We start from the raw sequence: 12,058 nt of genomic DNA, 5'->3' as shown, positions 1-12,058 counted from the left end.
GAACCCCTGGTGATGAACACTAATAAATATGGGGCTAAGAAGCAGGAAGGCAAGACAGAGGCATGGAAGGACATTTCCATTTCAGATCTGTTTTGCTACCTGTCTATGGTCATTACATGGGGCTGGTGAAGTTGAAAACCCTGAAAGACTACTGGAAAACTGCACCCCTCTATCAACTGCCTTTCCCCTCAACGGTCATGTCTTGTACTAGGTTTCTGACAATTTCACGGGCACTTCACATTAGTGACCAGAGGTTGATAAGGACAACGAGGCGAAAGAGGCACAGCAGGGTTTGATAAGCTCTGCAAGATCAAACCTCTCTACCACGATATCGTTGAGGCATGCAAGACCTATTTTCAGCCCGCCCAGAACCTTTCCATAGATGAGAGAATGGTAGCCTCAGGCCAGAATTGGCCTAAAACAGTACATGCGCAACAAACCGACAAAATGGGGATACAAGCTGTTTGTTTTGGCCGATTCTGCGTGTGCATACACATGCAATTTTTTTGTCTATGAGGGGAAGAACACTTGTGCGAGCGGTAAGGGACTCATTTTATGATTCTGTGATGCAGTTATTAGATTTCCAGCTGCTGGGGAAGGGCTACAAACTATTTGTAGACAACTTCTACACAAGCCCTACCCTGTTCACAGACCTGAGGAAGCTGGAGATGTGGGCCTGTGGCACCATTCGGACCAACCGAGTGGGTTTTCCAAAAACCAGGGTAACGACATGCCTAAGCGGGCTGAGCGGGGTACCATGAGATGGATCCGTGAAGATGGTTTGCTGTTTGTGAAGTGGATGGACACTCGAGAGGTAGTCATGTGTTCCACTATTCACAAGTCGTTCGGTGGGGATCACGTTGTTCGACGTTTGAAAGGTCCTACAGGCGCTTGGACTGCCAGAAATGTCCCCATTCCAGATGCTGTGAAGGATTACAACAAGAGCATGGGGGGTGTAGACCTATCGGATGCGCTGATAGGATATTACAATGTCCTTCACAAGCATGAAATGGTACAAAACGCTGTCTATCATTTTATTGACATTGCTGTGGTGAATTCCTTCATCCTCCAGAAGGAAATGGCCAAGAACTGTGGACAGCCCCCATCTCACAGCTACCCTTTAGGGAGCAGCTCATCCAGGAGCTTGCTAACTCCGGTCAAAGAACACTGTAGCACCTTCTGTCCCCTCTACCTCTGTCCCTTCTGCTCCAACCAGCGGTACGCACATGCTGAAGTTCATCATTGCAGGCAGGGATGTGCCTCGGGGAAAAAGGGGCACAGTAGGGCGGCTTCGTTGTGCCCTGTGCCACAAGAAGTCCCCTGTCACCTGCACCACCTGTGCTGTGACCCTCTGTTTCACACCAGAGAGAGACTGCTATGGGATATGGCATCAGGAGCGCAACATTGTTTAGAGGACAGAGAGTCTTCACATGATTGAACATTTGAAGTGTAAATAGTTCCCCTTGTTATTTTTTTTATTTTTTTGAATATTCATTTTTTTTTCTTGAATTTTTCAAATATATATTTTTTGGGGTATGTTAGAATAATTGTTTTGTATTTTGTATATAGGTTTTGTATCATTGTATCATTGTACCAATTCGGCCACTTGGGTACATTTGGGAAACTTGTGAGGGACACCTGGTTGACCTCATGCTCAATGGCATGTACCTCACTCATTCCTGAATGTATCCATCTGAAACTTTGGTAAAATACTGTTGCCTACCTATGTTCTCATTTGAAATGATCCCCAGTATCATAACTGAATGTTTGGCCTTTCTTGTTGATTTTTAAAGATGCAACAACAGTAAAAGAACAAAAAACGTCTGTTGATTTCCTTGTATTTTCTTCTACCAGATCTATTGTGTTATATTCTCCTACATTCAATTCACATTTACACAAACTTCAGAATGTTTCCTTTCAAATGATACCAAGAATATGCATATCCTTCCTTCTAGGCCTGAGCTACAAGCAGTTAGATTAGGGTATGTTTTCAGGCGGAAATTGAGAAAAAGGGGGGCAATCCCAAAGAGGTTAAACTATAGTATTGGCAAGTCAGTTAGGACATCTACTTTGTACATGACAAGTCATTTTTCCAACAATTGTTTACAGACAGATTATTTCACTTATAGTTGACTGTGCCTTTAAACAGCTTGGAAAATTCCCGAAAATTATGTCATGGCTTTAGAAGCTTCTGTTAGGCTAATTGGCATCATTTGAGTCAATTGGAGGTGTACCTGTGGATGTATTTCAAGGCCTACCTTCAAACTCAGTGCCTCTTGGGATAAGCAAAGAAATCAGCCAAGAAAAAAAATGAGACCTCCACAAGTCTGGTTCATCCTTGGGAGCAATTACCAAACGCCTGAAGGTACCACGTTCATCTGTACAAACAATAGTAAACAAGTATAAACATCATGGGACCACGCAGCCGTCATACTGCTGAGGAAGGAGACTCGTTCTGTCTCCTTGAGGTGAACGTACGTTGGTGCGAAAAGCGCAAATCAATCCCAGAACAGCAAAAGACCTTGTGAAGATGCTGGAGGAAACATGTACAAAAGTATCTATATCCACAGTCAAACGAGTCCTATATCGACATAACCTGAAAAGCCGCTAAGCAAGGAAGAAGCCACTGCTCCAAAACCGCCATAAGAAAGCCAGACTACGGTTTGCAACTGCATAGAGGGACAAAGCTCGTACTTTTTGGAGAAATGTTCTCTGGTCTGATGAAACAAAAATAGAACTGTTTTGCCATAATGACCATCGCTATGTTTGGAGGAAAAAGGGGGAGGCTTGCAAGCCGAACAACACCATCCCAACCGTAAGCACGGGGTGGCCGCATCATGTTGTGGGGTGCTTTGCTGCAGGTGCACTTCAGAAAATAGATGGCATCATGAGGATGGAAAATTGTGTGGATATATTGAAGCAAAATCTCAAGACATCAGTCAGGAAGTTAAAGCTTGGTTGCAAATGGGTCTTCCAAATGGATAATGACCCCAAGCATACTTCCAAAGTTGTGGCAAAATGGCTTAAGGACAACAAAGTCAAGGTATTGGAGTGGCCATCAAAGCCCTGACCTCAATCCCATAGAAAATGTGTGAGCAGAACTGAAAAAGCGTGTGCGAGCAACGAGGCCTACAAACCTGACTCAGTTACACCAGCTCTGTCAGGAGGAATGGGCCAAAATTCACCCAACCTATTGTGGAAGGCTGACCCAAGTTTAAACAATTTAAAGGCAATGCTACCAAATACAAATGTTGTGTATGTAAACTGCTGACCCACTGGGAATGTGATGAAAGAAAAAGCTGAAATAAATCACTCTACTATTATTCTGACATTTCACATTCTTAAAATAAAGTGGTGATCCTAACTGACCTAAGACAGGGAATTTTTAATAGGATTAAATGCCAGGAATTGTGGAAAAACTGAGTTTAAATGTATTTGTTTAAGGTGTATGTAAACTTCCGACTTCAACTGTACCTGCCTAGTACCTGTGTAGTGTCCTCAGAGGGCAGTAAAAGAAAGGTTGAAAGACTACTGGTCTGAGTCACCATCATGACCAAAACAAACACTCCAATCTTAATTTGCTTCAGAAGCATTCAGTACCCTCTATTGTGTGTGTGTCTGAGCTATTACAGTGTTGTGGATAGAAGGGTAAGAGAATACTGGGTCTAAGAGATAAACAGATGGCGCTGACCCATAATTTGCTGGCTGCGAAAGCATTTACCACCATAACCCTCACATGTAAGACTCGTCAGAGGACATGGTGTGTGCGCACGTGACTCTCTTACCCTCGTTGATCTTGGCCATGTCGACGCTGGCGTTGTTAAGCTGTAGGGCGGTCTGAAGTGCTGGGAGAAGCTGTCTGAGCAGTGAGGGGTCCTGGAGCAGGGGGGTATGGACGGGGGACTGCAGGACCGGGGACACGGGCACCGTGGTGGAGGCCGAAGAGGAACCGGGGGTAACCGATGTGGGGTTCAGGCCCGAGCCTGAGGAGGACGCCAATGCTGGCTGCTTCTCCGCCTGGGCCGATTCTGTGGAGGGAGGGAGGAGAGGAGGAAGGGGAAGGAGTGAGGGAGGCAGCCTTGTAAGATCTCAAATGGCTGCGATCGCGAGTCCCATAGAGTGGCGCACAATTGGCCCAGCGCCGTCAGGGTTTGGCCAGGGTAGGCCATCATTGAAAATACATTTGTTCTTAACTGACTTGCCTAGTTAAATAAAAACACATGATAAAAACAGAACAATGACCCTAAGCACTCAGCCAAGACAATGCAGGAGTGGCTTTGGGACAAGTCTCCAAATGTCCTTGAGTGGCCCAGCCAGAGCCCGGACTTGAACCCGGTTGAACATCTCTGGAGAGACCTGTAAATAGCTGTGCTGCAACGCTCCCCATCCAACCTGACAGAGCTTAAGGGGATCTGCAGAAAAAAATGGGAGAAACTCCCCAAATACAGGTGTGCCAAGCTTGTAGCACCATACCCAAGAAGACTTGATGCTGTAATCGCTGCAAAAAGTGCTTCAACAAAGTACTGAGTAAAGGGTCTGAATACTTATGGAAATGTCATATTTCAGGTTTTTATTTGTAATAAATTATTACTATTTTTGCTTTCTCACTATGGGGTATTGTGGGTAATAGATTCATCCAAGTTTGTAGAGTCACAAGAGATGTTGAATGCTAGGAATACGGGATCAAATAAACGTTCGACTACTTTATTTATAATAATCTTTAGGGGTGTCAATTTTGACCCATACCTAACTTTTAATATTACTTGTTACACGAAATGTATTTGAGCAAATTGTAAATYTACTTTACCCATTTTCTTAGGCATACAATATAGCTCTGTATTTGAATAATTTATTTTACACAGTCATTATTGCTCATCTTTATCAAGGGTGTTCATTTCGGACCACACTGTACAAAGTAGTTCTATCTTGGATAAATATTCTAATGATTCAAACCATCTCAAATCAACAGGCTTTCGAAGTCTGGTTAGAAGCCCCTGCTAGACTGTCCTCCCCATCTGGCTGTACAGCACAGGCACACGCTCACCAACACGAGCCACCACCACTCCCGCAGTATCTCCAGTAAGTGATTACACTTTCACTCAGACAATGACAGCCATAGATTAGATGAAAACACCAAGTCACAAATACCAGAGAATTATAAGAGTGGTTTTGAACGTCAACGGTGAAGAGGCGACTCTGGGATGCTGGCCTTCTAGGCAGAGTTACAAAGAAAAGCCATATCTCAGACTGGCCAATACAAATAAAAGATTAAGATGGGCAAAAGAACACAGACACTGGACAGAGGAGCTGTCGGAGTCGCCTCTTCACTGTTGACGTTGAGACTGGTGTTTTGCGGGTACTATTTAACTTCTTTGGGGTAGGGGGCAACATTTTCACTTTTGGATAAATAGCATGCCCAAATTCAACTGCCTCCTACTCCTCCCCAGAATATAAAATATGCATAGTATTAGTAGATTTGGATAGGAAACACTCTGAAGTTTCTAAAACTGTTTGAATGATGTCTGTGAGTATTACAGAACTTATGTAGCAGGCAAAACCCTGAGGACAAACCATTCAGAATTCTTTTTTTGAGGTCACTGTCTTTTCAATGAGTTTATTGGGACACCAGATTTCTAAGGGACTTGTTTGCAGTTCCTACCGCTTCCACTGGATGTCACCAGTCTTTGGAAATTGGTTGAGGTTATTCCTTTGTGTAATGAAGAAGTACGGCCATCGTAAATGAGGGTCACTTGAAGTAAATTGTTTGAGAGAGGCACATTACCCAAAAAGTTGGGTCAGTTTGTTTTCTTTTTGTATTGAACACAGATCATCCCGTCTTCAAATTGATAGATTATTAATGTTTAAAAATACCTAACGTTGTATTACAAAAGTAGTTTGAAGTGTTTTGGTAAAGTTTACATGTAACTTTTGATATATTTTGTAGTGACGTTGCGCAAGTTGGAAGCTGTGTTTTTCTGGATGAAACGCGCCAAATAAATTGATATTTTGGATATATATCGACGGAATTAATCGAACAAAAGGACCATTTGTGATGTTTATGGGACATATTGGAGTGCTAACAGAAGAAGCTCGCCAAGGCATGAATTATATCTTTATTTCTGTGTTTTGTGTTGTGCCTGCAGTGTTGAAATATGCTACTCTCTTTGTTAACTGTTATGCTATCATCAGATAACAGCATCTTATGCTTTCGCCGAAAAGCCTTTTTGAAATCTGACATGTTGGCTGGATTCACAACGAGTGTAGCTTTAATTTGGTATCTTACATGTGTGATTTAATGAAAGTTTGATTTTTATATCATTTTATTTGAATATGGCTCTGTATTTTCCCTGGCTATTGGCTAGGTGGGACGATTGCATCCCACCTACCCCAGAGAGGTTAATGAAGCTGCCAGTTGAGTTCTTGTGAGGTGTCTGTTACTCAACTCTAATGTACTTGTCCTCTTGCCCAGGTGTGCACCGGGGCCTCCCACTGTTTCTATTCTGGTTAGAGCCAGTTTGCGCTGCTCTGTGAAGGGAGTAGTACACAGCGCTGTATGAGATCTTCAGTTTCTTGGCAATTTATTACATGGAATAGCCTTCATTTCTCAAAACAAGAATAGACTGACGAGTTTCAGAAGAAAGTTTTGTTTTTGTCCATTTTGAGCCTGTAATCGAACCCACAAATGCTGACGCTCCAGATACTCAACTAGTCTAAAGAAGGCCAGTTGTATTGGTTCTTTAAATCAGCACTACAGTTTTCACCTGTGCTAACAATTGCAAAAGGGTTTTCTAACACAACGTGCCATTGGAACACAGGAGTGATGGTTGCTGATAATGGGCCTCTGTAAACCAATGTAGATATTCATTTTTTTTTWAATTGTTGTTTTAAAGCAGTTTCCAGCTACAATAGTCATTTACAACATTAACAATGTCTACACTGTATTTCTGATCAATCTGATGTTATTTTAATGGACAAAAATGTGTTTTTCTTTCAAAAACAAGGACATTTCTAAGTGTCCCCAAACTTTCAAACGGTAGAGTYTGTCATAAAATATATTCACCCCACCCACTATTGTAATCAAAACTTACCAGAAAGCATGTAGTCCTTGGCCCAGAGTGTAGTAGTGTGGGCTCAATAGCATCTCATTAGTGTGCAAGATCTTGAGAATCAGCTGTACATGTGATGGAAGAGTGCACTGGCACATGTGATGGAAGAATGCACTGTGCATGCAGAGGGTTGCAATTCCATTGAATTGGGGATAGTTTAACCAAAATATGCCACAAGACCTAGAATTGCCTTATGTATATCCAACAAAAAAAGGTTCACTGTTATAAGGCAACTTTTTTCATGAATTTAAGCAAAATTTCAAGGCTTAAAAACCCTAGATGTAGTTACAGTATGGAATTCACAACTAAATGATTGCCAGCTAGATATCTTAACTATTAAGTTAACTGTCTAAAATGTTCTAAATGCTCTGCAGTTGTGCATTTGGTTTGCTAATTTAGTAGCTAGTTAGCTATCTAGCTAAGCGGTTAGCTTCTACCAAAATCAAGCGTCGCAGAGAACCCCCTCCTGGATCAAGAGCCTTGCAGTCTAATATGTTTTGGGCATGCAGCAAACTGAGTACTATTTTAGAGTTACTTGTATGAACTGGGATGTTTGTCCTTAAATAGTTTAGATCAGAGACGGTATAAAATATTTGCAATGCGCTCGTTACCATTTATTTAGAATTCTCTATGGGATTTTACATGCACTTGTTAGCATTGTTAGAAAATAGCGTCCCTTGTGCTTAGTGCAGGTATTACCGAATATCCCAGTATGGCACAGAGTCGGTATGAAGGCATGACACCGCCCAAGCCTACTTTTGTACCTCAATGGGAGAGCTTGTAGAAAAGAAAAGAAAAATGTAACATTTTTTAAAGACTTACTAGCAGCAGTAAAGCCAGTGGCTGATGTAGCCTGCTGCATGGCCTCCCGTCTGTAGTCCCTGTCTTTGGGGAAACTGTTGACCGGCGTCAACTTAGTGGAGGACTCCTTCTGCCTCTGCTCTCTGGGAAACAAACAAACAGTCAAGTTAGAGCTCAAGTTTGCATCTCAAATGGCATCATCCATCCATCACTACTTTTGACCAGGGCCCTAAGGTAAGTAAAATACATTGTCACTCAAAGATGAGGAAGATCTGCGCAAAGGTAGAGCCCTATATAATATGTTTGAATTTTTTGCCCGATTCAGTTTAATCTGTATGAAAAAGCCAACTGAAATTTACTCCTGAGGTGCTGACCCGTTGCCCCCTCTACAACCACTATTATTATAATTATTTGACCCTGCGGATCATCTATGAACGTGTGAACATTTTGGCCATGTACTGTTATAATCTCAACCCAGCACAGCCAGAAGAGGACCAGCTACCCCTCAGAGCATGGTTTCTTCCTAGGTTCATGCCTTTCTAGGGAGTTTTTCCTAGCCACTGTGCTTCTACATCTGCATTGCTTGCCGTTTGGGGTTTTAGGCTGGGTTTCTTTATAGCACTTTGTGACATCGGCTGATGTAAAAAGGGCTTTATAAATACATTTCATTGAGTTTAGTTTCTCACCAAATTCCATTTTCTCCTTTTAGTCCAGGTTTTTGTTTTTCCCAGTTTTTGCTCACAAAAATCCTACCCTTTTAATAGAAAACAAAATATGTTCTAAATCATGGATTGGCAATTAATTTAGGAAATCTGTTAGTGTTCTACCTAATAAAAGACGTGATCGCGTCTCAATCAAGGTATGAAAATGTTATTTTCAAATACAATCTATTGTTGGGCTTAGTTGTGGTCAATTTGCAGTGTTCAAATMATAATGATGGGAAAACAAATCTAAAGAAATGTCTGGGTTTTGGGTGTAGTTACCCTTTAATTCAAGTGTGTACCAGTCAGAGACTGTTGTTTGGTTAGCAATGTTTCTGTAGCGCTCCTGTGATTGCAAAGTTTGCAAAACAAAATGGCCACAGGATTGATGCAAATAATGATATAATTCTGTCAGGTAGGCTACTTTGTAGTTAGTCTCACGTTGTCATACCTCAAATCACGTCGTCACGCCTCCCTTTAAAGTCTGGAGAATTTTGTATTGCAAAAACCTTTTGAATGGTCAACTGGGATTTTGATTGGATGTTACATTTCAAGAACCCTCCACCCACACGCCCATAGAACGGGTGCTGTGTTATATACGTCACTGTTTTCCGTCCGGGTAGTTGTTGCCTATGCTAGTTTAAGTGTGGCCGATAGTCTGCTATTTATAGAAATTGAAAGTGGATTACGCTGGTAAAAGTCAAACATCACAGCACGTTCTTTACCGCTCTGATGACAAAAACTTTTTTCCCTAGTCTCCATTCGTCCACGTGGCCACTGGCTGTGCTACCACCAAAAACATTAAGATTGGGTCCTTGGTCAAACAGCAGAGGCAATGGGAGAACCTACTCAAGTAAATACATGTTTTTCTTTATTAAACCATGTATTATTAGCTAGCTGGCTGGCTACAAGTAGGCCACTTTGTAGGCTAACACAACTGAGCTGCTAGCTAGCCAACTTTCCACACTATTTAGCTAAGTGAATTAAATGTAATCACCTAACATCCTATTAGCTAGCAAAAAAATAGTCACCAAAAGCGTAAATAACAGCCATGGAAGAGGTTGAAATTGCTGCTGTCATTAAAGGGATAGTGTAGGCTAATACCCTAGGCAGCAGATTGTGCAGATCTAGCGCCCATGCACTATTGGCTGCCTAGGCTAGCTATTGGATAGGGCAGGTCATTTTGTGGGAGGACATTATGAAAAAATTCTCCAGTTCCAGTACCTAGATGGGAAAACTGAGGACAGAGCGATAAATGGCAACATAATATTTAGTTCTGTCTAATTTGAGTATTATGAAGCCGATTTCTGTGATGTTTTCTGTCTTCAGACATGGAAAGCTGTCAACGCCTGATGGAGAGGCCCCAACAGACTAAGGGCATGGGTTACATGTGTAGGCCTACCTATGTCAGCAAATGTTGTATACAAAAATAGTTAAAATCTACAACAATTGGAGCAGGCCAATCATGCTGGAGGTCTGCTGGATGTGCAGGCTTCTATTTCAGACAAGCAATAACACACCTGATTCAACCTTATGAGTTGATAGGCAAGTGCGCTATTGCTGGGCTGGAATTGAAGTATGCTCACCCTGTAGATCAGGGATCATTGGAGCAAGGTTGGCCACCACTGGTCTGGAGTTTTTGTTCACCTAACCGAGCACTCCCCCATTCTCATCGACAGGGCTGTAGTGGAGCCGGTTGAGAGCTTCAAGTTTCTTGGTGTCCACATCACCAACAAACTAGAATGGTTCAAACACACCAAAACAGTCGTGAAGAGGGCACAACAAAGCCTATTCCCCCTCAGGAAACTAAAAAGATTTGGCATGGGTCCTGTGATCCTCAAAAGGTTCTACAGCTGCAACATTGAGAGCATCCTGACCGGTTGCATCACTGACTGGTACGGCAATTGCTCAGCCTCCAACCGCAAGGCACTACAGAGGGTAGTGCGTACGGCCCAGTACATCACTGGGGCTAAGCTACCTACCATCTAGGACCTCTATACCAGGCGGTGTCAGAGGAAGGCCCTAAACATTGTCAAAGACCCCAGCCACCCCAGTCATAGACTGTTCTCTCTACAACCGCATGGTAAGCGGTACCGGAGTGCCAAGTCTAGGAGAAAAAGGCTTCTCAACAGTTTTGACCCCCAAGCCATAAGACTCCTGAACAGGAAACCAAATTGCTACCCGGACTATTTGCATTGTGTTAAACCATTATTAAAAATGAACTAGTGTCAATGTTGATGAATCACATCACAATCAAGAGGGGGTGGTGTTCTGTCTAATGTGTCTGTTGTATTCCCAAATGAACATGTCCTTTTTGTGTAGTTGTAGAACTCCAATCTGTTTTATTTCATTGTCACACTCAGTATATTAGCTATGTGAATCTATTTGCAGCTTATCATAAGGCATGCATCGCCAATGCACCCATAAGCCTACAGTATGATGGCAATACTGGCCTTATGGGCATCTCATCTGAAGCAGAGAATAGCTAAATTCATACACTGTTTACACGTTGTGTTATATGTTCAGTTTAAAATGATACCAGTAGACAATGTTCAGTATGAGGCAAACCATATACCAGGTTTGTACATGCCTTGTAAGTGCGGACATAAAATTGTTTAGCGGAAATCCAACCCTTGTCATGCAAGTACAGCATGAAAATAAGGAGACAATTAGGCTTCCTGGAGATTAGCATTAGATGTTAATTTTATTTGATAAATTTTTGCACGGTTGCTCCTAAGGCACTAATCTGGTGAGCGACTTTGGAGCTCCGCCAAAGCAATGCATTTGATTGCGAGGCGTCACTGATCAAATAAAAATTAAATGTTATTGGTCACATACACGTGTTTAGCAGCTGTTATTGCGGGTGTAGCGAAATGATAGTTCCCAGCTCCAACAGTGGAGTAATATCTAACAATTTCACAACATATACCCAATACACACAAATCTAAGTAAAGGAATGGAATTAAGAAAATATAAATATATGGACAAGCAATGTCAGAGCGGCATATACTAATAAGCAGTAGAATAGAATACAGTATATACGAGATGAGAAATACAAAATATGTAAAACATTATTAAAGTGGCCAGTAATTTCAAGTCTATGTATATAGGCAGCAGCCTCTAACGTGCTAGTGATGGCTATTTAACAGTCTGATGGCCTTGAGACTGAAAAACAGCTTCTGTCTCTCGGTCCCAGCTTTGATGCACCTGTACTGACCTCGCCTTCTGGATGATAGCGGGGTGAACAGGCAGTGGCTCGGTTGGTTGTTGTCCTTGATCTTTTCGGCCTTCCTGTGACATCGGGTGCTGTAGGTGTCCTGGAGGGCAGGTAGTTTGCCCCCGGTGATGCGTTGGGCAGACCACACCACCCTCTGGAGAGCCCTGCGGTTGCAGGCGGTGCAGTTGCCATACCAGGCGGTGATACAGCCCGACAGGATGCTCTCAATTGTG

At 42.4% G+C, this 12,058-nt stretch overlaps 1 protein-coding gene across 1 annotated transcript in view; it reads right to left on the bottom strand.

Annotated features, from left to right (window-relative positions):
- The window catches only part of LOC111953238 (WW domain-containing adapter protein with coiled-coil), a 65,447-nt gene that overhangs the window by 28,817 nt on the left and 24,572 nt on the right, over positions 1-12,058 (bottom strand). The window contains exons 6-7 of the mRNA XM_023972380.2: positions 7,929-8,050; positions 3,786-4,028 (exon numbers count right to left, since the gene is read on the bottom strand). Coding sequence (XP_023828148.1) covers positions 3,786-4,028; positions 7,929-8,050 — 365 coding nt within the window. The remainder of the gene's footprint in view (positions 1-3,785; positions 4,029-7,928; positions 8,051-12,058) is intronic.

This window comes from Salvelinus sp. IW2-2015, linkage group LG27 (assembly GCF_002910315.2).
Source record: "Salvelinus sp. IW2-2015 linkage group LG27, ASM291031v2, whole genome shotgun sequence".
Lineage (NCBI taxonomy): Eukaryota > Metazoa > Chordata > Actinopteri > Salmoniformes > Salmonidae > Salvelinus > Salvelinus sp. IW2-2015.
Note: the sequence above shows the minus strand (reverse complement) of the source record. Positions and strands in the feature narration are given on the sequence as shown.